Consider the following 27,939-nt stretch of genomic DNA (forward strand, 5'->3'; position numbering starts at 1 on the left):
TTTAAGGGTTTTGGCACAGCCACCAATGGCCACGTAGTAGCCTACAAGACCACAAGGCCAGTAATATACAAATTCTGTCAATCATTGTGGATGCACCCTAAAAACCTGATCAGAACCTCGTCATGTACAGGCTTCCTACAGTTGGCCAAACAAACAATATATTTAGCCATGGCTAAGGGGTCATATCCCCGAAACGCGTAGGCTTATTCGTCCTTCTGTCCCGTCTGCACAAGGACATATCCATCGACTGCTTTTCCAAGAACAATATATATATATTTTTAACTTGGAGCATGTCTCCACAATAAAATTTGGAAAATTTTTTAAGAAAACGTATCATCTGGCGTGCTGAGACTACTTCAATTTGTTGCTTCTATTGTGTCTGTGCCGGACATGACGTCCCGGGCATCCGGATGATTACAAGCACCTACTACTCCTGCATTAACAGTAAGAGACATTTATCATTTTTGTAATACGGGCTGAGACAAATTTTTCTTCTTTGCAAACAATATATTTATCCGGAGATCCCTGGTGGATTCAGCTTATCCTAGTAGTATCTGCTGTTAGTCCTGTCTATGCCAATGACATTCTCATGCTACCAGCTGCTGCCATGTTTTGTGTTTTCACCATAGGGGCCTTTTCCTACACCATTTTTCAACACTGTTCACATACTATTTGCAGACTACTGCATGTAGTAATTCAAGTCGACATCTATGAAAATCCCACAGCTGCTTATTCTTCAGAAAAAGAACGAATAATGGATTTCATGTATATCATATTTATTATATAAGTGATTGGCTTAATTTTGCCAAAATGTAGGACTACCTGCCTGCCAGTTTATGGATGATGTCCATCATTATAGTGTTCACCATTATAATATGGACATATGATCTGTACTGCCTATAAAATGGTATTTTAGCCTAATCATACTTTTTACAAATCAGTATATATATAATTGGCTTCTAGCCAGATTGATATCTAAAGTATTCTTTTGGGTACAGCCACCTAGTGGTAACACGATGCAAGTGTATCTTACCTTGTATGAAATTTGCTTTCTTCTTCAAGTGTAGACAAGCGACAACCTGACAATATGAAGAACAGTATCAAGTAATTTAGCATGTTATTGTAGGGATGATATGATATTTATAACCTTTTACTTTCACCTTAGCTGAGTACTATGATAAGACTACATAGGGGCTGTGCTTTTCAACCTTCACTCAAAAACAAGTCACAAGTTCCAGAAGGTTAATGTTCATTTCTTCATCAGTATTTATGGCGGCTTCTCTTATATCCACAGTTGTAACATTATAGAATTTGTGAACTACTTTGTGAAAGTAGTTCACAATCTACTTTTCTGTCCACATGATTCTTGCGGGCAGCGCACGGCCAGCACACAGACCCCATTATAGTCTATGGGGTCCGTGTGCTTTTACTGCACACCGCTTGCAGTTGCATTCGGTCCCCATGCGGACTCCCCGAATGGAATACCGAACGTAGATGTGAACGAAGGGTAAGGGTGGGTTCACACGATCAAGTTTTTAGATGCAGGTGTGGCTCATAAAATAAGAAAAATTATAGAGAAGTATAGAGAACAGCTACTTCTGTTTTTCTTCTTCAATCCATGCCTACTTTTAAATTAAAGAACTGTATCTGAAAACCTGACCATGTGAACCTACCCTGCATCTGTCCATACACATTAGATTTTGTACCACCTATCCCACATCATAAGAGGGGGTATTGTGCAAAAGATGAGACACATTGTCACCCTTTTATGCCAGAAAACTGACCTACATTGATAAATTTCCCCAGTGAGTCTGCACAAGTTGGTTGATGATTGGTCGAAACATCCAAACAGTGATATTTTTGCTCAACTACCATCCAAAAACATCTAACCCAGCTATTTTTCTTTTAGCAGACTAAAGATCCAACATCGGGGATTATCTGTTCTCACCAGTCGCTATATGGAGAACAGAGGTGGGAACAGATAACTCTATTCTCCGTGTAGTGGCCAGGCTGAGTTACTGCAGTTTAGCTCCTATACAAGTGAATATGAGCTGAGCAGCAGCAACTTAGCACAGCCACTGAACAGAGTTAGATGTTTCCATCTCTATCCTCTGTATACCCGCTGTTATTATTATTTATTATTATTGTTTATTTATATAGCACCATTAATTCCATGGTGCTTTACATTTGAGGGTTACATACAATACACAAAATATACAGGTACATATCATACTAACAGTGATCGGCTGGCACAGTGGGGTAGAGGGCCCTGCCCGCGAGGGCTTACAATCTATGAGGGAAGGGGGGTAGAGACAGAAGGAGAGGGGGGAGACTGTACAGATGGTGGTGCGGTGATAGTGTTATTGGAGGTTGTAGGCCTTCCTGAATAGGGGAGTCTTCAGGGCCTTCTTGAATCCTGTGATTGTGGGGGTCAGTCTTATGTGTCTTGGTAAGGAGTTCCAGAGTATGGGGACGCACGGGAGAAATCTTGGAGACGGTTGTGTGAGGAGTGGATGAGAGCAGAGCGGAGTAGGAGGTCTTTGGAGGATCTGAGGATACGTGTGGGCAGGTAGCGGGAGATGAGGTCAGAGATATATGGAGGGGACAGGTTGTGGATGGCTTTGTATGTTAGCGTTAGTAGCTTGAACTCAATTCGCTGGGCTATGGGTAACCAGTGGAGGGACTGGCAGAGGGGAGCAGCTGATGAAGATCGGGGGGTGAGGTGGATTAAGCGAGCAGCACAGTTTAAGGTTGACTGGAGGGGGCGAGCCGGGAGTCCATGCAGAAGGGTGTTGCAGTAGTCTAAGCGGGAGATTATGAGGGCCTGGACGAGCATCTTGGTAGTTTCTGGGGTGAGGAAGGAGCGGATTCGGTGGATGTTCTTGAGCTGGAGGCGACAAGAGGTGTTGAGGGTTTGAATATGTGGTTTGAAGGATAAGTCGGAGTCCAGGGTTACCCCAAGGCATCGGGCCTGTGGGACAGAGGTAAGTGGGGTTCCATTAACTTTGATAGATGGGTCAGGTGGAGGGGCCATACAGGATGGGCTGAAGATGATAAACTCTGTTTTCTCCATGTTGAGTTTGAGAAAGCGGGAGGAGAGGAAGGAGGCTACGTCCGCTAGACAATCTGGAATTCTGGCCAGTAGGGAGGTAATGTCTGTTGAGTGGTGATGAGTGGTGATGGTCTTGTGTGTCTAAACACAGACGATCTGATATTAGTGAGCTCTCCTAAGAATAGGTAATCAGTATCTTTTGGCCTGAAAACCTACGATTTTTCCGGCGGCGTTTTACAGTACAGGCAAAGTGGATGGGATTCTAGAAAATACCATGCCCACTTTGCAGTAAAAACCGCAGTGCAGACACGCTGCAATTTACAAAACTGGCGCTGTTTTGCAAATCGCAGCGTCATTTGTAACTACAGAAATGCCAGCGGTCTCCCCACAGATATAATTGTAACTTTGTGCACTTTCTGCTTAAAGTGCTGCGGGAAGAACCGCGATGCGTTGCCGCTGAAGTTTTTCCCACAGCACTTTTTTGCTGCGGGATGTCCCATGGGGCCTTAACCTAATGCTGCAGAACCACTTGCAGAAAAAAATAAATAAATCTGCATTTACTGTCCGTGCAAAGTGGATGAGATTTTACTAAAACTCATCCAAACATGGCTGAAAAAATCTGCAGCATAAACTGACCTGTGGATTTAAAATCTGCAGTATGGTAATTTATTTTGATGTGCAAAGGAGGAAATCCTCAGAAAATCTGCAGCATTTCCTATATTAAGGCTAAGCCCCTACGTAGTGAGCTGCAGCCAAAAAATGCTGCAGAAAATAATGCGGCGGAAATGTGCTGTATGTTTTTCTGCAACATTTTTCACAGAAAGTGTGCAGAGTTTTCCTCTGCGGACTTTCTGCTTCTATTATATCTACACGAAAAACATCAGCGTTTCCGTAGAAATTATTGATATGCTGCGATTTACAAAAACAGAAAAATGACAGCATTTCTTTTTCTTATAGATTGTGAGCCTTACATAGAGATTACAATGTACATTTTTCCTTATCAGTATGTCTTTGGAATATGGGATGGAAATCCATGCAAACACGGGGAGAACATACAAACTCCTTGCAGATGGTTTTTTGCCCTTGGCTGGATTTGAACACCAGACCCCAGTGCTGCAAAGCTGCAGTGCTAACCACTGAGCCACCGTGTGACCCTAAAGTAGAGCATTTCTGTTGCAGATTTTTTCTGCAATGTGTGGATGGGATTTTTACAACATATGGCCCCAGTCTTATTCTGGAATGAAAAAAAATACACTATTTGGCGCACTGTTTTGTTACGGATTTCCAGCAGAAAATCTTCAATATTTCGGTCCTGGATGTCTTTAACATAATGGTTTGTAGTATAAAGCAGCAAGAAATAACCGCTGGGCTCATTCACATCTGCGCCCGGTCTCCGTACTTCAAGTTTCTGTTTCCTGCATAAAACAGAGGCAGGAGATGGAAACCTGCAGGAGTTTCTCACCTATTCATTTGAATAGGTGAGAAAGCTGTCTGGCCGTGAGCGGCGGCGAGCGTTTAATGCTCTCCGCCGCGAAACCGGGTTTTTAAATCTGGACAGAGTCGGACATGCAGTACTCTGTGTCTGGATTTTAAAAAAAACGGTTTTGCGGCGGAGAGCAGACCCGGTCTGTGGTTTCCGTCTTCTTGCATGCAGAAGGCGGAAAGCACAGAACGGAGACCAGAACGCAGGTGTGAACCTAGCGTTACCAGTTTCTGTGATTGCTGCCTCTTACTCAAAGTCTTTACCATGTTGCCAAGCAATAAGACTCTTCAACTGACACAGCGTCTCATTAGTTGGCAGGAAATCTGTTAAATTCCTAAAAGACTTATTATTAGGCTCTCATAGAAATGAATAGAGAAAATATCTTCCTATATACATAAGACCCTATGTCAGTTGCAGAGTCTTTATGGTCACATGACACATCTGAGGACCAAAATGTATAAGTCATAAATATAGCCATCAGAAAGAAGATAACCTTCACTACAATTTCCATAATATACTTTCTTAACAGGTCAATAATAAATATCTGTATAGAAGTGGTGTATCAATATCATACATTGTGGTCAATAAGCAATAATCAATTATATGGCAATAATTGTTATATATATTTTTATCTTATAAGGGAAGAGTCGGAATCATCCTTATTTTTTCACACAGATTCTTATTGTATATAATCATATGAAATCATGACAACAGAAAAGCAGAGTATCAGTTCACAGCATGCTAATCCGCTAAGAAAAGCAACATTACAGGCCCCTATAGAGATAAGTAATGTAAAAAACATGCAATTTTCAGGCCAACACAAAAATCATGTATCTATGCGTACCTGTTTGAGCTGCTAAGATAAACAGGGCAATTTCATCACATAAGGATAAAGATGTGTATGGAATACATACTGTTTTTCATGTTGCTCATCCATTTGTCAAGATCATCCATTTCAATTTCCATTACTGATGGAGTGTCCTCTTCAAAGATAGGACTGGAAAAAAGTAGAAAATAGCGGCTCTCATGAACACACAAAAGATCTTTGAATTTAGATAAGACTAATCGGACTATACGATGCATACGAGATGTAGGCAAAAAAAAAAAAACTCTTAATAATTTAACTTTACCTGGTGGAAAAATGGAGTACAGGGGTCAATGTTGCTGGTATGTTAGGGAAGATAAAGGGAGTTTTTAGCTAATAGTCTGCTTCTGCTGCTCACAAGGGGCACATGTACAAAAATCTACATTAGTGACCTGCACATGATATGATGTCCTATTGGTGCCTTCACACAGTATAACTATGTAATATACTATGGGGGGGGGGGGGCACTAATGGAACATTATACTGTACGGTAGGCACTAATTGGGCATTATACTGTGAGGCAGGCACTAATGGACCATAATACAGTGTGGCGGGCACTAATGGGGTGAAATACTGTGTGGCAAACACTAGGGGGCATTATATTGAGTGGTGAGCACTAAGGAGCATTATACACTGTGGTGGGCAGTAATGGGGCAATATATTGTATGGGGGTCGCTAATTGGGTATTATACTGGGTGGTGGATAATTGTACTGTACTAACCTTTTAGCACTGTGCCCTTTTAGAGTAGTGGCAGCAGGGACAGGCAATCATCCCTGTTGCCTGCACAGGCCATAATGTGTCCTGTGCAGGCAGCAAGGACAATTACTGACGGTGACAGGATTCGAGAGATGAGTGTTTCTCCTGATTCCTGTCATGGTGGCTGAGGTTTATGTTCCTAATGATTTCATTATAGGCAATAAAATGGCAGGAAAAAAAACGTGAATAAAAGATGCCAAGGGCAAAAAGCACCATAAAAACAAAGAAATACAGAAGTTTTTTTATATCATGTTTAAGCCCCCCCCCCCCCCCCAAAAAAAAGCCATTAAAAAAACTGTGTGTGAATTATTATAACTGCCAGAATAGGCGAAGGCAAATGTGGTGAACGAGACGCAGAATGGGGCCTTGCACCAAATGTGTACCACAATATCATCCCTCTATGCCAGAAAAAAAAAAGCATATAGAGGGACTGATAAATTTACTGCTATCTTTTAACATATTTTTGTATCTCTGGCATTATTCTGAGAAGCATATTGGAAAAAACGTCTGATAAGAAGCATGTCTGTCTGCATGTAACATATGCTACAAAAAAAAAAAATCCAGAGCACTAAAGAAGCCTATAGAATGTATACAGACCAGTATTTTATAGACCAATCTTAAAGGGGTACTCCCACGTCGCATACTTACCGGTCTTCGTTTCTGTGAATTCTTCTGTCTTCCGGCTTTGGCTCGTCATTGGTGGGCGGGGTCACATATGCAAAGCCAAGCGGCGAGATGCCGCCGGCCCTGCGTGCGCGCTCATAGACCGTCTAGCCTTGTGAAGGCTAGACTGGTGTATGAGCGTGCACGCAGGGCCGGCGGCATCTCGCCGCTTGGCTTTGCATATGTGACCCCGAGCGGAATAACAACATCGCTTCTGCCGCTGCTGGCTTCATGCAGGGCAGAAGCATAGCGATGTTGCTGGCTTCACCTGTACCGGCATCTAACTGTCCCCAGCATCTGCCTCTCTATTACAGCGGATGCTGGGGAGTGTTAGACGCTGGCACAGGTGAAGCCAGCAACATCGCTATGCTTCTGCCCTGCATGAAGCCAGCAGCGACAGAAGCAATGCTGTTATTCCGCTCCTCCGCCCCCCTGCCCCGGAATAGCAGCATCGCTTCTGCTTGCTTCATGCAGGGCAGAAGCATAGCAATGTTGCTGGCTTCACCTGTGCCAGCGTCTAACAGTGTATCAGTGTATTGGCGGCCCCTTCCCCCAAAGAATAAACTACCCCCCCTCCCCCCTCCAGGCTCGCTCCCGTGTACTTAGCCCCTCCTCCCTCCCCCCTGAGAGCAGCAGACACATCACTTGACTCAGGAGCAGCTAGGTCAGGGCTGTGGCCACAAAAAAATGAATAAATTGATATAGTGCACAAACAAAGCAGTTTTGCTGAAGCAATGTATTTAGGAAAAGTCTTACATTCACATTTACAAGCATTATAGATAGGATCCTTGTGACGGGACAACCCCTTTAATCATTTTAGGCTGGTATCAGATGCAGACCTGTTTAAAGATGAGGCATATCTCAAGCTTGTCCATGTGCCAGAGCTGAATGGTGTGCACCAAAAATTGTGACTTATTTGCAACAGGCATAGTACATTACCCCATGTGCAAATCCGCAATGGATTTAGGGGAGGTCTGGCCTCCCACAGTCCTACATATGTACTATTATAGACACCAAAAACTGGAATAAATTATAGCTCAAATCTATACCAGTATAGGGGATGCAATGTATGTGACAGGGTCCAGAAGCCAGGAGGCCACAGGTTACCCTCAACACACCAGGGATGGTTAAACTTATTTTATCTTCTTTTAGATTTCCTTTGATGGCAGATCATTTTCTTAGACTAGTTTTATTGTTATACATTGTGCGCATGTGTTAGTTTAGAGGCACCTATACAAGCTGTGTGCACTTTGTGCGCATGCCATTGCCCCTTTTTAATGCTGTGTGACCCGAGATAGCGGACGTGGATTTCCACTTAGGCCCTGACCCCTTACCCGACAAAAAGAAAAAAAGTGTCAAGATCACTATAACATATGAAAAAAGAAGCAGCACACAAGGCATAGCTAAGATGTGAAACACTTGTGACCAGAGTATTCAGATACAAGACTACGCCCAGGGCCCCTTGTAAAGTCCAGAGGGAAACTGTGCAGACTTTCTGTGAAAAGTGCTGCGGGATGCACAGCAGTAAGATTACTGTATGAATGTGTATGCTATAACCTGAAATAAGACGCCAGGCCAAGAGAACAATCTAGTTGTGTTTTGTAGAATATAAGAGGATGGATTACACAAGGCTACAATACACACTATGGCTGGTTTCACACAGTGAACTTTGTAATCAGTAATGACATGATTTTTGTAATAGGAGTGATGATCGGCACATTTCAGCTAAATATCACATTCTTTCTATGCCAATAAACCAGTGGTTTCAGTTTAATGACCATTAGCTTACAGTTAAATACTGTATATAATTATATTACTGCTATGAAATGGGTTTTCCAACCCAAATAGTGTTTTTATACTGATGGCCTATCCGTAGAATAGGCCATTAATATCTTATCGATGGGATTCCAACGCCCAGACCTAGAACCAATCACCTATTCTGGCTTCTGCTGGGGATGGGGTTGGAAGCAGATCTGCTCCTATTCAAGCAATAGGCACAAAGCTATAGTCCTGTCCAACAATAGTGGTGGCTCTGGGTTACTGCAGTTCTGTCTTTTGTATGACTATGAGCAGATCTGTTTCCAGCCTTATCCACAGCAGTAGCTTGCGGTTCCCGGACACAGCCAGATCATCTGATTGGTGCGGAGTCGCGGTGTCAAAGCTCCATCAACAGGTACAGATGGCCTATTGTAGGGAGATGTCATCAGTATTAAAAAAAAACAAAAAAAAAACAAACGATTGAACCTAAAAGACCCCTTTAAGAAAAGTGTGTAGTTTTTATTACATAAAGCAATGTACAAACTCAGCTTATCAGTATTTCCTGCTCAGCCTGTATATAACAGCTTACCTTTTCAAGTCGTTATCAGCTGGTACATCTAAAATTGGAGAGAAAGAGGAATTTGTATAGTTAAAAAGAGAAACATAGAATGCTCTATTGCGTAGGCGTCGGCAGAAATGAAGGAAGTGACGTTTCATGCTCAGAAGAATAGGACATGAAGACAGGTAAGTATGATGGGGTGGGGGTGGTAGTATTGTCGATGTTCCATTTCCAGAAACGGGGAAACAGAATGTCACTGGAAAATCCGAAAATGTCCTTGGGGCAGTCACATAACCGCACCAGCAATCTGGGAAAATATACTTTTTTTTTTTATTATTTTTTTTTAAAGTCGGTAATTTAGAAGTTAGGCTGGGAAGGGTGATTAGTTTAGGGTTAGATCATCATTTTATCGTGGACAACCCTTTTTAATAGCTTTTCTAGGACTGTACTACATCCTGGACCTTCACAGATCAGCAGTTTGGAAAGACCACAGTATTCGGGGGGCATGCAGCGGTTTCTTTTCTGAATGTGAAGCAGAGCACCGTAGGGTCTGTGCTTGGTATTGCATCTCAGTCCCATGAAGTGTATCATGTGACCAAAGAATGTGAAGTAATCGGAATAGGAAAAAGGCCATGGCACTTGCGAACGGCGCAGACTCTTCAAATAGCTGATCTGTGGGGGTCCTGGGTGTCAGACCTTCCCCAATAGGTCACCAGTAACTTGGTCATGGCCTTTAAGTATTACACAGTGCACATTTAAATCAATAGGTTGTCTGTGTAATGCAGGACAGGACAAAACTCAGAGTCCACTAATAGGTTAAATAAAGTACTGTAATCCTCCTTAGCATAACCCTGAATCTTGTATAACTTTTACCCACGGGGGGCCTTTCTCATACATGTCTATAATTATTGTTAACAGCTTTTCATGTTCATGGACCACAATAAATCCACAATAATAACTGAAAATTATAAAGATATAGCAATGATCATAAGAGTATGTATCATGGATGTAGTGAGATCAGCATCAGACTCTTAGGGCCTTTTACACATCAGAATCTGGCACTGACTTTGAAGCCGATTCTGCCTCGTCCCAAATTCCACCCTGATTCTGCATCCTATTAAGTCCTGCTCAGTTTTGCCACAGATTCTGCGGATGATTCAGCCACAAAACCTGGGCCTTGAGCTACTGTGCCATTCATCTGGTCAGTGAGTGAGAACGTGTGAGTCCGAAATGGAAGAGGAATTAGAGGCAGAAGTTCATCTCAAATTCCTTGTCCATTTCTGCTATGTGAACATATCCTTAGCATCTTTTTACCAGGGAAGAATCTTGCCAATCGATGATATTAAACTCTATGGGTGCATGTTACTTTTAGTTCCATGTGCGATGATTTTGATGAGAACACGTAATTGTTAATGATGTTGCCCATACCCCTTTCCTCTCATACACTTTACATTTATGTCATATATGTACATTGGTAGATGTAATGCAGAACAATGAGCATTCTTCTGCCCACAGACAAGATATGATCAGTTATTTGCTCAATTTTCTGCTGATCAGTGGACTACACTACACAGGAGAGTGATCAGGAACGAATGTTCATTATTGCAATCAGTCACCCGATTATCTGCCCCTGTAACAGTGGCATAACTAGGAATGGTGGGGCCCCTCACCACCCCAACCATCCCCCCGCCGAAGACACCCCCCCCCCCAGACTAAAGGGTATAATAATCAGAGACCATGGGGAGGATACAAACATAAAAGAACATTGTTACTTACCTATCCCTGGCTCCGGTGCAGTCCCTGCTAAATTTGGCCATCTTCAATGACATACGGGACGTCACTTGAGCCGACGGGGAGTCACTTCAATGAAGTACAGGACTCACACAAGTAGGCCTCAACCCTGCCTGGAGAAGTAACACTGTTTATGTTCCCAAACCTCCCCTGGTACTCTTATCATTATACTCTGAAAAGACCCCCTGAGTATAATAATAGTTTTTGTGGGACCTGCAGCCTCACTTACCAATCCCAACTCCTGCTTATAGCAGCCTCCACAGAAGGAAAAGTGACGGCGTCCGTGAACAGGAGTCAGGATCAGTAAGTAAATTGGGCCTGTTACCTGCTGGAGTGACTCCAGTAGGTAAAGGCCTATTAAAAAACAAACAAACAAAAAAAAACTGCTGCTGCCTTTGTATTTATCCCCCTGCTCTGTAATGATGCCGACACGTGATCAGATTTTCTGATGCAGTTTTGATGCTAATGTCAGATACAGTGCCTTGCGAAAGTATTCGGCCCCCTTTGAACTTTTCAACCTTTTGCCACATTTCAGGCTTCAAACATAAAGATATCAAATTAGATTTTTTTGGGGAAGAATCAACAACAAGTGGGACACAATTGTGAAGTGGAACAAAATTTACTGGATATTTTAAACTTTTTTAAGAAAGAAAAAACTGAAAAATTGAGCTTGCAAAATTATTCAGCTCCCTTGTGTTAATACTTTGTAGCACAACATTTTGCTGCGATTACAGCTGCAAGTCACTTGGGTTATGTCTCTATCAGTTTTGCACATCGAGAGACTGAAATTCTTGCCCATTCTTCCCTGCAAAACAGCTGGAGCTCAGTGAGGTTGGATTTACACTCTGTGTTTGTGAACAGCAGTTTTCAGCTCTTTCCACAGATTCTCAATTGGATTCAGGTCTGGACTTTGACTTGGCCATTCTAACACCTGGATACGTTTATTTGTGAACTATTCCATTGTAGATTTTACTTTATGTTTTGGATCATTGTCTTGTTGGAAGATAAATCTGCGTCCCAATCTCAGGTCTTTTGTAGACTCTAATAGGTTTTCTTCCAGAATGTTCCTGTATTTCGCTCCATCCATCTTCCCATCAATTTTAACTATCTTCCCGGTCCCTGCTGAGAAAAAGTAGGCCCAAACCATGATGATGCCACCACCATGTCTGTGGGGATGGTGTGTTCAGGGTGATGAGCTGTGTTGCTTTTACGCCAAACATATTGTTTTACATTTTGGCCAAAAAGTTTGATTTTGGTTTCATGTGACCAGAGCACCTTCTTCCACATGTTTGATGTGCCTGCCAGGTGGCTTGTGGCAAACTTTAAACAAGACTTTTTATGGATATCTTTGAGAAATGGCTTTCTTCTTGCCACTCTTCCATAAGGCTTAGTTCACACGTGAAAAAAGCCTAGCTGATTTTGTCACTGATTTTTCAGCGTTGCTTTTTTTGGACACTGTTTTTTGCATTGGACGCTGTTTTTTACACTGTTTTTGACGCTTTTTCGGTCGCTGTTTTTTATAAGCTTTTTTTTTGCACTACAAAAAAGTACATGATAAAAAACCGCTAGCGGTTTGAGCCGCTGTTTTTGTCAAAGCAGCTGCAAAAATAAGCGACCAAAAACCGCTAGCGGTTTTTTCAGCGCCCCATAGACTCCAATTCATTTTTTCAGGCGTTAAACTCCTGAAGAAAGGTCATGTCGCTTCTTTTTCTGCTAGCAAAAAAAAGCTAGCAATAAAAAAAGCTAGCAGAAAAAAAAAAAAACGAGCAATTCACATAGGGCTACATTTTATGGAGGCTGATTTGGCCGCAAAATCAGATGTCAAAATCAGCATCCATGTCCATTTGTGCAGTGTACGTCTGATTGTTGTCCTATGGATAGACTCTCCCACCTCAGCTGTAGATCTCTACAGTTCATCCAGAGTGATCATGGGCCTCTTGGCTGCATCTCTGATCAGTCTTCTCCTTGTTTGAGATGAAAGTTTAGAGGGATGGCCGGGTCTTGGTAGATTTGCACTGGTCTAATACTCCTTCCATTTCAATATGATTGCTTGCACAGTGCTCCCTGGGATGTTTAAAGCTTGGGAAATCTTTTTGTATCCAAATCCTGCTTTAAACTTCTCCACAATAGTATCTCGGACCTGCCTGGTGTGTTCCTTGGTCTTCATGATGCTCTCTGCGCTTTAAACAGACCCCTGAGCCTATCACAGAGCAGGTGCATTTATACGGAGACTTTATTACACACAGGTGGATTCTATTTCTCATCATCAGTCATTTAGGACAACATTGGATCATTCAGAGATCCTCACTGAACTGAACCGAGTGAGTTTGCTGCACTGAAAGTAAAGAGGCCGAATAATTTTGCACGCCCCACTTTTCAGTTTTTTCTTTGTTAAAACAGTTTAAAATATCCAATAAATTTCATTCCACTTTACAATTGTGTCCCACTTGTTGTTGATTCTTCCCCCCAAAATTCAAACTTGATATCTTTATGTTTGAAGCTTGAAATGTGGCAAAAGGTTGAAAATTTCAAGGGGGCCGAATACTTTCGCAAGGCACTGTATAGATAACTTCTAAGCTGTGTTCACATTGTATTATATGGACAGTTAATGATTTATCATTGCTGGTGCTTTGTTTAGAAAGCTGGCAATCCTTTGTTATCCCTAATAAAAATGTACATCTCTACAGACAATACAGGAAACATATATATGTGCTTCCAATATGTCCACCCCTCGGAAAATAAAAATAAATATATAACACATTCCTTTAACATGTCAAAATATATAGATAAGAGTAGAATATCTGTTATCAATACCGATAAATCTAGCATATTCCTTTCACATTATACATAATCATTTTACCTTCTTGCCTTTTTTTTCGTCTTTTGCGCTGTACAATTAAAACAATGATGGGTATCAGCAGGATCAGGATGATGGCAGGGGCAGCATATATTAGTAGAGTCATCACATCCAACTCAGAATCACTAGGCGATTCAGTGTTCGTATTATTGTAGGAATCTAATGTGACAGGGGATAAAGTCTGGTCTTCATGAGATGTAAGTACATGACTTGTCTCGCTGAATGATGTGATAACTTCTTCGGTAGTACTCTCGTCCATCTGTAAAGTAAGCAATACAATCTAAAGCACTTAATAAATGTATTTTATTTATAAAGATTTTGGTTGTGTAATTGCTTTTAACCTCTGTGAGAAGGTGACAGGCAAAGTGCTGGAGTCCCGCTATATCAGCCTCAGGTTTCTGACATATGTGTAGTTGAGGGTAGGTCTGGAATAGGCCTCAGCCCCAGGTGTGAGTCCTGAGCTCATTATTGTGCCAGAAAAGTCTACAGAACCTGCATTTCAGGGCAGATCCAGGGAGTGAGAGGAGGCATCTGGATCTGTCCTGTTGATCTGAGTCTGTTGAGATGGTATCGTGCTTAGTGGTTTGTTCATGTGGCTGTTAGTAAGCCACACATATGGTTAGTTTATTTTTATGGTTTAGTTAGATGCTCAGGTTTATTTATGTTCCTGTTTTTTTTTTTCTAAATAAACTTGTTTCCTGAATATTTTGTGTCCCTGTCTCCCACATCTTTTTGGCTGGTAAATTAACGTTGCATAGGTAACCTTGAAGCATCAGGAGGTTGGGCACTCTGTAGAGCCATGTATTGCAAGATGGCCAAATAAAAGGAGTCTATCACGCAGATAGATAGTTAGGATCACCTGAATCAGTTTTCTCCTTGTGAATAACTGCCTCCATTGCTGGAATATGCAAAGGAGCTCTTTGGAGCAACAAGGGTGTTACCATCAGGACCGATTCTGGCTTTTCTGCCACCAGGAGTCGGAAATTGAAATGGCACCCTCTGAAATTAGAAATTCAAGGGGTAGGAGGTGGAGCCTGGGCAGGTTTAACATTAAAAAAAAAACATACTCATCTGCCCATAGCACTCCAGTGTCTTCCACCAAAAGCCCATTTGTTCGCGCACCACACTTTGGTCCACAGAAGACCTCTGCACTACGTGATCACTGAGGGCAACCTGCGACTTCAGCGTTCGCTGGAAAGGGACTGGTATACAGTATAATGTCGCGTAGTGACTCCTTGTCACGGTTGTGTAGATTCCCAACAACCGTGGTACTGAATGGTGCTAGCACTACTAGGGAAATGGGGTAGGAAAGCTGTCCCTAGCGCTACGACGGCTGACAAGGCCCTGTCTGAGAGTGTTGGTCAGCTGTTCCCGAGCTAAGCTTGACCCCAACAACTATTGGCTCCCTAAACACGAAGACCTAACAGACAGGTAGGATGAAAGCTGAAAGAAGCTAGGGACTGGGAAACTAAAGGCAGCCACCCCTAACAAAAGAATAAGTACTGCTGCAAACAGTACATGCTAGGATGGGACATGCTGGAGAACTAAAAGGTGCAGCGCAATCACTAAACACATAACAGGAATTGAGGAGAGGAAGAGTGGAGTAGTGAGGAAAGGGTATCACAGGACAGGGGCAAAACAAACCTGAAACCCAAAACAGAACTCACTAATTCCAAACAGTGACAGGGAGCCAGAAATGGAGGACAGGGGTTGAGTAGGAAAGTTTGAGGAAAAACAGACTCTCATACAGAACACAACTCACACCACTTCCAATTCAGCTCCAGAAACAGTACAACTCCAACTAAACTCTCCTTCTAGACTGGGCCAAGAATCCTAGCTAGTAACCACAAAAGCCAGCAAGGACTGAAGCCAGCAGTCAGCCTTTATAGACCCCAGAAAGACCTGATAGGTTGACGACAATTACACACACCTGAAGCTCGCATCCACCAAGACACAATGTAAGATCAAATATACAGTCATGGCCAAAAGTTTTGAGAATGATACAAATTGATTTTTACAAAGTCTACTGCTTCAGTTGTTCTAATGGCAATTTGCATATACTCCAGAATGTTATAGAGTGATCAGCTTAACAGCAATTACTTGCAAAGTCAATATTTGCCTAGAAAATGAACTTTATTCCCCAAAACACATTTCAACATCATTGCAGCCCTGCCTTAAAAGGACCAGCTAACATCGTTTCAGTGATTGCTCCAGTAACACAGGTGTGGGTGTTGATGAGGACAGGGCTGGAGATCAATCTGTCATGATTAAGTAAGAATAACACCACTGGACACTTTAAAAGGAGGCTGGTGCTTGGCATCATTGTTATTCTTCTGTTAACCATGGTTATCTCTAAAGAAACACGTGGAGTCATCATTGCACTGCACAAAAAATGGCCTAACAGGGAAGAGTATCGCAGCTAGAAAGATTGCACCTCAGTCAACAATCTATCGTATCATCAAGAACTTCAAGGAGAGAGGTTCCATTGTTAGCAAAAAGGCTCCAGGGTGCCCAAGAAAGACCAGCAAGCACCAGGACCGTCTCTTAAAAGTGTTTCAGCTGTGGGATCAGGCTACCAGCAGTGCAGAGCTTGCTCAGGAATGGCAGCAGGCAGGTGTGAGTGCATCTGCACGCACTGTGAGGCGGAGACTCTTGGAGCAAGGCCTGGTCTGAAGGAGGGCAGCAAAGAAGCCACTTCTCTCCAGAAAAAACATCAGGGACAGACTTATATTCTGAAAAAGGTACAGAGAGTGGACTGCTGAGGACTGGGGTAAAGTCATTTTCTCTGATGAATCCCCTTTTCGATTGTTTGGGACATCTGGAAAACAGCTTATTCGGAGAAGACGAGGTGAGCGCTACCACCAGTCTTGTCTCATGCCAACTGTAAAGCATCCTGAAACCATTCATGTGTGGGGTTGCTTCTCAGCCAAGGGAATCGGCTCTCTCACAGTCTTGCATAAAAACACAGCCATCAATAAAGAATGGTACCAGAATGTCCTCCAAGATCAACTTCTCCCAACCGTCCAAGAGCAGTTTGGCAATCAACAATGCCTTTTCCAGCATGATGGAGCACCTTGCCATAAAGCAAAGGTGATAACTAAATGGCTCAGGGAACAAAACATAGAGATTTTGGGTCCATGGCCTGGAAACTCCCCAGATCTTAATCCCATTGAGAACTTGTGGTCAATCATCAAGAGACGGGTGGACAAACAAAAACCTACAAATTCTGACAAAATGCAAGTATTGATTGTGCAAGAATGGACTGCTATCAGTCAGGATTTGGTCCAGAAGTTGATTGAGAGCATGCCAGGGAGAATTGCAGAGGTCCTGAAGAAGAAGGGTCAACACTGCAAATATTGACTTGCTGCATTAACTCATTCTAACTGTCAATATAAGCTTTTGTTACTCATAATATGATTGCAATTATATTTCTGTATGTGATAAAAACATCTGACAAACACACATAAAAACCAGAGGGCAGCAGATCATGTGAAAATATAAGATTTGTGTCATTCTCAAAACTTTTGGCTATGACTGTACACTGTGGCAAATACCCAACCAACAGCTCAGTGGCAAAGAGAATCAACTAGCGAACCACAAGACACTGGCTCAAAACCCCAAACAAACACCACCAAAAACACACAACCATTTTATAAATAACTCAGATTCCTCCACTCCTCCACACAATATAATGATCCACAGTGGCCCCTTTACATTGTATAATGTCCCATAGTGTTCTCTCCACACAGTATAATGATCCACAGTGGCCCCTTTACATTGGATAATGTCCCATAGTGGCCCCTCCACACAGTATAATGATCCACAGTGGCCCCGTTACATTGTATAATGTCTCATAGTGTTCTCTCCACACAGTATAATGATCCACAGTGGCCCCTTTACATTGTATAATGTCCCATAGTGTTCTCTCCACACAGTATAATGATCCACAGTGGCCCCTTTACATTGTATAATGTCCCATAGTGGCCCCTCCACACAGTATAATGATCCACAGTGGCCCCGTTACATTGTATAATGTCTCATAGTGTTCTCTCCACACAGTATAATGATCCACAGTGGCCCCTTTACATTGTATAATGTCCCATAGTGTTCTCTCCACACAGTATAATGATCCACAGTGGCCCCTTTACATTGTATAATGTCCCATAGTGGCCCCTCCACACAGTATAATGATCCACAGTGGCCCCTTTACATTGTATAATGTCCCATAGTGTTCTCTCCACACAATATAATGATCCACAGTGGCCTCTTCACATAGTATAATGTCCCATAGTGGCCCCTGCACATGATATTTTATCCCATAGTCACCCCTACGAATTTTCCAAAACTTTTGTGCTCAGCCAAACCCAAAAATTTTGACATTCACTCACGCGCTATTATTATACTCTAGGGTCTCTTCAGTATAATGAGCGGAGGCCTAGGAGAGGTGATAAAACACAAAGCTCCCTGTAAAGCTCTCTGTTCTCTTCAGCACTTCTGCCTGATGTAAGACGCAAAATGATGTTGACATAACCTGCGTGACCAGTGAGGCCCAATCAGGGGTCGTTGACATCAGGCAGAAGCGCCAAAAAAAACAGGGAAGCATGCTGGAATCCAGGAGAGGTGAGTAACATTGTTTATTTTGTTTGATCACTTCTCCTGGGCCTCCGCTTATTATACTCTGGGGTGTGAAGAGAATCCAGAGTGTAATAATAGCAGTTTTGTTTCGGATGTGTTAAGTCTAAAATATAAAACTGATCAGCGAGTTCACTTGCATCATGGCAGATGTGGCCCCAGTTACTATTTCTCCAAAGAAGTAACTAGCAAGAAAAGTTTGAAGAGTTTCTTTTAAATGTTTAAAAAAAAAATGCAGATTTCAGCAATGGAGGCAGTGTTTCACAAGGTGAAAAAAACCATTTGATTCAGATAAGCATAACCTATCTAGGGCTGGGTTTATATACTGAATTCTGGTGATAGACTCCATTTAAGTCTCAGTCGTTTGGGTATGCCGGGGGACCTGAAAGACAAAAAGTCTGTCCACTAAAACAGCATTTACCCGTGGAGTCTCTGACACAGATGTGACCTGGCCTTATCCTCACTAATAATGAACAGTATTTATTTCCTTGCTGCAACTAAACTTCCCTTTATTAGGGTTATTTCAGTTTTGTTAATCACTCTGAAATCTCTCAACGCTTTGGTTTTGATTGTCATCATCTTGCTGTGATCTTCTTCCTCTATTTTTGCATTTTTTACCGTATGCTCCAAGTACATAGTACCTCTAAACCCCTATCTATGAAGTTACCTCAGATCTCTAGCTTCCCCTTTTTAACCACTGTATGACAAATTTTAAGTTACAGTGTTGCTATAATGTTGCTGACAATATTGTAGCAGCCATTACTACTTTTACTGTCAGATAAAACTTTTGCATACAGTTGCAAGAAAAATCAAGTGAATATTTTGCTATTACCTGCTAATAAAATGTAGTATGATTGTTATCTCAGTCACAATTCTAGGCAAACAGTCTAAACTACTAACAAACAAAGTTGTTACTGTTCATGTCGAGCACATCATTCAATTTAGCAGCAGTCACCTCAACCAAACATTCCCTGCACTTGCAATAAGATTTGTACAACAACCGTTTCTCTCTGTAAATCTGTTTTGGTGATCAGTATTTCTGGCATGTCTTGCATGCACAACCCTTGTCAGATCATGGCACAGCATTTTAATAGTGCTAAGGTCAGGACTCACCACTGACTTGACCATTACAAAGCACAAATCATGTCTTTCCACCTTCTTCAACCCTGATGGTAGACTTGGCCTCGGGTGGCAGTGATGTACTCTTGCTCAATTTCAGCCAAAGAGCACAGTTTTACTCTATGTGTGAAACGAATCATGCGGTGATGGTGCAACATCTGCAAAAGCTTCTTATGAGCAAGTGTCTTTCCTTTTCCTTTTGTAAAACTGGGGTTGCAGAAGAGAATAAATAACAGTGTGCCTGTTAAACATCACAAACCAGAAGTAGAGGTATATTCATATCGGGTGCCTTCTGTGCCTAACACATACCCTGGACTGTATCTTCAGTCAAACTCAACACATACTGTATAGTCACCTACATGTCTGATTATTCCTCCTACTCCTACCGTGGAGACCTTCTCTACTGAAAACTCACTCACCAAACCAATCTCAGCGATATGCAGTTTGCCTGTCAGTTTGCGCCATAAATGCCAACACCCCTGAAGGTACTATTCCGTTATCGGGCCAGCAGAGCTTATCAGCACCAGCATCGGGACAGCAGCAGTCACCATTTCAGCATCGGGAATGACATCCGAGGACTGACTGCTGGCAAAATGCTTGTGCCCATCTACCCCATACCCCTCTGTGGCCCAGCTCTCTTTCCATCTGCCCCGTACCCCTCTCCTCGCCACACGACTATGCCTGACTGATATTACTAGTCGCCGGGACGCTGCAGGAAGTTTGTCTCTCCGGGTCGCCATAACTCCCTGCCGTTACTATGGTCGGCGCGTCCCTGAATCTCCGCCGCCACTTTCAGGACCCTTTATTGAGCCCCGGTGTGTGCTGTTTTCTTCCTTCTGGTTTCCATTCTCTGTACCGGCCTTGGCTTCCAGTGCGAGCACCTTTCTTTCCTCTTGAACGCGAACGGCCAGATTGAGAGCGCCAAGGTGAGGCCTAGTTGTGTGGCGGGGAGAAAGGGTACAGGGCAGATGTAAGAAGAGTTGGGGGGCAGCACTGGGAGAATGGATGGGGGCATTGATGTACTGGCTATTAGACACAGGGCGCCAGCATCGGGCCAGCAGTCAGTCCTCGGGGTGGGCCAGAGAGGGGTACGGGGCAGATGGAAGGAGAGCTGGCCCAGAGAGGGGTATGGGGCAGATTGAAGGAGAGCTGGGCCCAAGCATCGGGCCAGAAGTCAGTTCTCAGATGTCATTCCCAATGCTGACTGCTGCTGTCCTGATGCTGGTGCTGATAAGCGCTGCTGGCCCGATAACGGAATAGTACCCCCCTGAACCCTGGCACAGAACTGTCACTCACTGTGAACCAGCTGTTGCCAGAACATCATTTATATGGTCGATGAACCTGGGTAGTCAATCGATACCCACTAGTCCTAACACTGGAACCCCCTTCACTGAGGTTACCCCTTTGTCTACTCCTGATCAATCAGCTCCCTTCTGAGCTTTATCCAGACAACAACACACTTATTTACCCAATATTAGCATACTAGCTTTTACCCGCGACGTCGTCTGTGGTGATTTGAGAATTGGGCGGACACAGATGAAACTGTGAGAGTACTTTAAAAATGTGGCTGGGATAGCAAATGTGATATTTTAGATTGTGTATGTAGTAATACAGACAATATGTTGTTATTTTGAGAGAAAGTTTTTTTAATTTCAGCTGGTATATGGTAAAGTTGAAATGTACATACTGTATTCGGGAGCGAGGTATTTTAAGTTAATATACTTCTATGGTAACTAATATGTATATGTATTAACCCCGGGGGGATGTTTTTATAGTTGGTGGGATCCTGCAATAATTTGATTGCAAGTGCCCATAGATGGCAATCCAAGTGTATTGCCGTCTATGGGAGATTGCAGCCATTAGCATCGGGCCTCCACGTGTAGCGGAGGGCTGGTTGCTATGGTGACCGCTCCACAACAAAGCGGTTGGCTGTACTTTTACATTCCCGGAGGATGTCGTGGAGGGCCGGGCCGCAGCATCGCTGCAGGAAGCCCGCGGTGGCAGGAAAGTTGCGATCGTGCTCCTCTACCCCTTGCCCCACCATATACCCGGCATATAAGACGACCCCCAAGTTTTCTGGAAAGTTTTTTTTTGGGGAAAAAGTCGTGTTATACACTGGAACATGCAGTGAGATTGTATGCGGTAGTGGCTGGAGGAGCAACTGAGGAAAAGGGCACTGCAAGACCCTCGGCAGATAGCAGCTAATGTAATGTGCCGGCTGGCCGCCCGGCTGTGTTGTGTGGCTGGGGCGGAGGACACAGGACAAAGAGCAGGGCAGCTTATATATGGAGCAGCTGTCCATAGAAGAATGTGTGCTGCGAACTTACCGCTGAGCGTGGAGATCGTGGAAAACTGGAGGATCGCGGAAAAAACAAGCCAGTTAAGGCAAATTCGAGGGTCGGGGATGACTGTGGAATGCCGGCGTGCGGGCCAGGCTGTGTGTGCGCTGTAATGACGTGCAGGGCCGCCGATAGGGCAGTACTACTGGTACTGGCATCAGGGGCCCGGCCAAATTGAAAAATGGGGGGGGGCCCGGTTTTGGCCCGCCACCGTGTGCCGGCCCCCTGGCGCCCGTAGCAGTCATTGTGTGTGTCCTATTTCAACTCATATCTGCATCCAGAGGATGCAGATCTGAGTTGAAGACCTACCCGGATGAAGCAAGGAGCTGACACAGGTCAGCTCCTCGCGTCGCCGCCGCCGCTGCTACTGGCTTGTAGACGCGATGTGATCACATCGCGTCTAAAAGCCAGTAGCCGGTGGCAGCAGCGAAGCGAGGAGCTGACACAGGTCAGCTCCTCGCTTCAGCCATCGCGTCTACAAGCTTCGCCGCTGCGCGCCTCTCTCGCTGTCACATATGCGGCTGAAGCGAGGAGCTGACCTGTGTCAGCTCCTCGCTTCTCCGCCTCCGCTACTGGCTTGTAGACGCGATGTGATGACGTCACATCACGTCTATAACTGTGTGCCAGTGAGAGAGAGGCGCGCAGAGAGCTGCGAGGGAACGAAGGAGAAGGTAAGTCAGTCAGTGTAATGTGGAACATGAAACTGGGGGCAGAGAGAGGACGGCATGACACTGGGGGCAGAGATGGAGGGGACATGAATATGGGGCAGAGATGGAGAGGACGGCATGACAATGGGGGCAGAGATGGAGGGGACATGAAACTGGGGGCAGAGATGGAGGGGACATGAAACTGGGGGCAGAGATGGAGGGGACATGAAACTGGGGGCAGAGATGGAGGGGACATGAATCTGGGGGCAGAGATGGAGGGCATGAATCTGGGGGTAGAGATGGAGGGGACATGAAACTGGGGGCAGAGATGGAGGGGCGGAACATGAAACTGGGGGCAGAAATGGATGGGCGGACATGAATCTGGGGGCAGAGATTGGGTGGGAGACATGAAACTGGGTGCAGATGAAGGGTGTATATGAAGCTGGGGGAGAGATAGAGGGGGGACATATAATGTACGGGTGACTGTAGGAGGATTATACTGTGTGCGGGCACATGAAAAATTAATGAGAATGGGTGGAGTCAACATAACGGTGGGTGGGGCTAAATTTGCCGCGGCGCGGGGAGGTATGGGTACAGGTGGCAGTGGAAAGATGTTAGAAGGTGGACGGGGGGGGGGAAGGGGGATTGTTGGGGCATCGGGTGTGCAGCACTGCGGAGAGGGAACTGGGGCCTGATTAAGCCTTGTAAAGCTGCTAAATAAAGGTAAATGTAATACAGAATTGGTATGTCGCAAAATAAAGTAGTTTTAAAATGGCGGCAGCGGGGGGGGCCCAGACACTTAGGCTGTATGGGGCCCCAAAATTCCTGATGGCGGCCCTGATGACGTGTACGCAGGAAGTGTGCATGCGGCCTCCTCAGTGCAGTGTAGTTCGTCTCACTGCCCAAGCAGTGTCGCGCTGATGTTCAGCAAGCATGGCGGTCCTGGAGCGTCGGCTTTGGTAGGCTGCTGAGGTATATTATTGTAATGTGTCTTTGTAAGGTCAGCAAATACATGTAAATGTCATTGAGTGGAGTTAGGGCTATCCTTGAGGCGACAATAAGGAGTGTGCAGGTAGTTTGTGGCTGGAAATGCGAGGAAGTGTATGTGATTCTACAGCTGGGGTTGGTAGTCCTGCTTTTGTGACTCTCCTGGCAAGAAAGCATGTTATTTAGCGGCTCCAAAAGTAGCCTATGTTTCAACCCCAAGCGAAAACTATGTTTGTGGAAAATTTTACGCAAATCCGTCCAGGCGTTTTAGCGTGATTGAGGAACAAACATCCAAACTCACAAACATCCAAACATCCAAACACACAAACTTTATTAGTAGGATATTCAAACATAGTTTGACAGATAAATCAAACATTTTTAACCTTTCCCCATCGCTTTCATTTTTAACTTTTATTATGGCTTTTATTTTGATGGCAGCCAAAATTCTACAGGTCATTAATATTATACCAATACCAAATGTATATGGTTTGTGTTGTTTTAACATCTTGACAAAAACCCAAAAGTTTGGGGGAAAAAAATTCTTGAAGTTGCTGTAATCTGACACCCATAACTTTTTTTTAATATTTCGGTATACGGGGCTGCATAAGGCATATTTTTTGTGGGGCCAGATGTACTTTTTTATTTTGTAATTTTGGGAAAAAGATGAAGTTTTGATCGCAAGCCTCAACAACTATAGACATATAGTCAGGACTGTGAGCCTTCATAATGCTCGCAGCTGTCACAATATCAGGATGGCTCCCACAATCTCACCATATGGGAGTAGATCTGCACCACAAAGGGTATCACGGTGGTAGGGACTTGTACCGGGGGCTCTTAAAGGGATCTTAGGGGGCACATAAGTGATGCCTGTGATCTGAGTGAATTCTCCACACAGCAGAGACCCTGTGGTTTTGGTCCTCGCTCTGCATCAGAGTGAGCGCCATATTTTGGCACCATAGTTAAAGACCCAACATTTACTATTCTATTACAGCAGATGTGGGAAGAAGTTAAACCATCACTCTCTTTTGTTGGACACCCTTCTGGCCCAGGCCTTTTATTCTGCATGATTAAACAGATAACATACAGCACAAACTGAACTGGTTGTTTTGGCTGGTAGCAAATTCCATGTTGCACATCCACCACTGACAGGTCCACCTTGGTCTGTTCTCTACAAGCACCTCTTGCTGGGAGGACATCATGATGTAACTGTCATACTACTATGTCCTGAGCTAGAGAGTAGCAATGACACAATATGAGACCAAATGTAAAGCTGCGGCTACATAAGGTCATACCACAGAGCATGCTCAGCCATAGCACAATGTCCAGCCCTCAGTTCCCAACTTTGTGTTTCTGTCTCTCCTAATGAAAAAGAGGCAACACAATACATCTGTCAATTGTAAGCAACAAATACAATACCTATCTAGAGTAAGAAAGAGCTTATCCTGGGTAGAGACATAGCTAGTAGCAGTTATCCTAAGATATCACAGGCTCTGCCTACATACGGCAAACATAGGGAGTATGGCACCTTACATTGTCATAGCATATACAGTACATGTATTTACAGTATTTGATACAGCCTCTACCTTCATTTGTGATTGGCCCTATCTATTGTTTGGTCTACTTGTTCATCATGAGAAAGGTAGTAGGCTAGAGATCAGTTTACTAAGGAGCCTGTGGAGACTCTGGGTCATCTGGTGTGCTTTTGTAGGACTCATAAGCCAGAGCTGTCAATGCAGTATTGCCTAGAATGTCAGTGGAGACAGTATGCTGTTCAGGGGCGCAACTAAAAGTTCACTTTGGAACCCCCTGTGCAACTTCTCCCTCCCAACTTCTCCAGCTGCATCTGATCCATACATTTTAGCAGCATTTACATTTCCCTTTCTCTCTCCATCAGGACCCACACCACCATGAAGACTTGTTCACGATATGTCTGTGCACACAAACTTACCATCATTGCCATCTACTGTAATTGTGCCCTACATAGTAATTGTGCCTTCTTTACTGCCATTGTTTTTTTTTCCCACAGAATCCCTCTTTAACTATATTCTGCCAAACTGTTACTTTTGGCATTGAAGGGTTAATTTTCTCCTCTATATCATACATCTCCATCCTATGTTTCACTCCAGTGCACAATGCACAAAAATCAATCAAATTCAGAAAAATCAAAGAATTTGAATCAGCTTGAGAACGATGAGAGTGAACTGAAGACCCCCCTGGCTTATGGGCCGTGCTACACCTGCAACGACTGTAAGCTCTATAGTAACACCAGGGGTACTGATCTGGGGAATCCTTGCAGATTTAGTAGGTTGGAATAGTCATGGGAAGGGACAGCTTGCAGTGCTCTGTGTGGGCTTATAGTAATGGCATGAGCTGAGAGTGCCGTCAGTCATGGGAAGGGCCAACTCTGGGAAGCCTACTGTGGGTGTGTGAGATGTCAGATCAAAGAGAGCCAAGGTGGGATTTGTGGTATTAGGCTAGGTTCAGATGGGTATTTTGGAAGGAATTTGCCGCCTCAGTTTCTGGTCCAAAATACGGGTAGCATCCAGTCGCGGCACTCCAATCGGATTAGGCCCAAATGAATGGGCTTAGTCAGGAGGAGGGAGTATCTTTAGGCGGATTCACGAGGCGTACCGGCCTGAAGAATGAGCATGTCGCTTCTTTTTTCCAGGACCAGGAACAAACGACTCCCGGAAAAAAAGAACTGACCAGCTCCCATTGATTTCTATGGAAGCCGTTTTTTTTTGGTAAGGATTATGAGCTGAATTTGGCCTCAAAATGTTGACCAAAATATCCCGTGTGAACTCAGCCTTATACTCATCCCTGGAGGTGTAATGGACTGAACAGGGTTGTTTGAGGGATTAGTTGAAGAAGGGTCTCTCAAAAATAAAAACAGGTGTAGAAGTGACGTTTTTGTTAAAAGTAAAATTGGATTTAGAAAGCTATATTGTAAATCAATATGTGACTGTGGCAGGTTTCAGAGAATGATGTGACAGTACCACTGTTCTAAGGTCTACGTGGAGTCAACATTCCCACCGGTGAGCTTTAAAACCCATTAATTTGAATGGGTTTTAAAAGCAAACCTCTGGTGTCTGCCTGTGGCCTCTCTACGGGGAAACCGTTTTTTTTGGCCGGACACAAGGTCGGGCATGCAGGACTTTGTGTCCTGCTGAAAAAAACGGTTTCACTACAGAGAGGCGGACAACGACGGTTTGCTTTTAAAACCCACTCAAATGAATGGGTGTTAAAGCTGACCGCTGAGTAGCCATCCCCTGTCCAGTTTCTCAGGGCTGAGGACAGAAACCCGGCAGAATGGCAAAGGGCGGACACCGGACACAAGTGTGAACGCCCCCATACTTTTAAGGCCTGGTTCACATCTGCGTTCAGTATTCCGTTTGAGGAGTTCGCTTGGGGACCCCCCGAACGAAACACCAAATGCATTAAAAAGCGGTGAGCAATGAAAGCACATGGATCCCACAGAGTATAATGGGTCTGTGTGTTTTCCGCACGAATCATGCGGAGACAACAATACTTCTAGTAGTACTTTTTTTCTCCACATGATTCATACGGAAAACGCACGGACCCTATTATAGTCTATGGGGTCCGTGTGCTTTCATTGCTCACCGCTTTTTAATGCGTTCGGTATTCCATTCGTAGTGTCAACCAAACAGACTCCCTAAACAAAATACCAAATGCAGATGTGAACCAGGCCAAAGTCCTGCGAGTGCTACTTTTCTCTCCGCACAAAAAAACTGAAACCAGATGGAAATGACACAAACTGATACATGCAGATTACTTTTAAAACCCATTGAAATCAATGAGTTTTAATCCAGACAGTTTGAAATCAGTTTTTGAAGATTTCAAATACTGATTTCAAACAGATTTGCCGAACGTAGATGTGATCCGGGCCTATGATTGTTTTTATATTTTTTAGGGGGCAACTCTTCATCACTTTGCACCCATACTGACACTGGCATGTCCTCCTGTAAGCCTGCACCCAGAAAATTATAATTTATGCTGTCTAATTACTCTAACAGGGCATGACAATTCCACTGCATACCTCAACCCTCTACCCACTACCATGGACAACAAGGTGCACAAACAGCAACATTATATACATCTAGAGTCAATTGAAAAGAAAAGGTAATAATTGATCATATAAATTTATACACAACAATAACATTGTAACACCAATAGATATACTTCAAAGTGAGAAACCCCTGTCTTTTACATAAGGGAGCATGTGAAGCTTCCCCTTCAAACCACGAAGTAATGCAACAAGACAATAATCCCAAAAACAAAAATTGAAGTCTTCATTCAAACAGCTATGAATAAATAAGATATTTCTAACCTTCTAACCTAAGTAGTCTATGCCATGAGTTAGTGATCAGTTGAGGTTTAACCTCTGAAACCTCATCCCCTATCATAAATAT

At 43.7% G+C, this 27,939-nt stretch overlaps 1 protein-coding gene across 1 annotated transcript; it reads right to left on the minus strand.

Moving 5' to 3' along the window:
- Window positions 1–1,029: 1,029 nt before the first annotated feature.
- TMEM154 (transmembrane protein 154) lies at window positions 1,030–27,939 on the minus strand. The gene is made up of 5 exons (XM_075257924.1): window positions 27,858–27,939; window positions 13,789–14,044; window positions 9,168–9,204; window positions 5,450–5,532; window positions 1,030–1,079 (listed from the first exon to the last, which is right to left on the minus strand). The coding sequence occupies exons 2-5, from the start codon at window positions 14,042–14,044 to the stop codon at window positions 1,030–1,032; spliced, it is 426 nt and encodes a 141-aa protein (XP_075114025.1). The 5' UTR covers window positions 27,858–27,939.

This window comes from Leptodactylus fuscus, chromosome 1 (genome assembly GCF_031893055.1).
Source record: "Leptodactylus fuscus isolate aLepFus1 chromosome 1, aLepFus1.hap2, whole genome shotgun sequence".
Classification (NCBI taxonomy): Eukaryota; Metazoa; Chordata; class Amphibia; order Anura; family Leptodactylidae; genus Leptodactylus; species Leptodactylus fuscus.

Bases quoted from the DNA above. Each gene is read 5' to 3' on its own strand.
- TMEM154 (XM_075257924.1), bottom strand. From the start codon at position 14,044: ATGGACGAGAGTACTACCGAAGAAGTTATCACATCATTCAGCGAGACA. The intron at 9,205-13,788 runs GTAAAATGATTA...CCTCTTTCTCTC, and splicing joins ACGAAAAAAAAGGCAAGAAG to CAATTTTAGATGTACCAGCT. The intron at 1,080-5,449 runs GTATGTATTCCA...TCATATTGTCAG, and splicing joins GATGAGCAACATGAAAAACA to GTTGTCGCTTGTCTACACTT.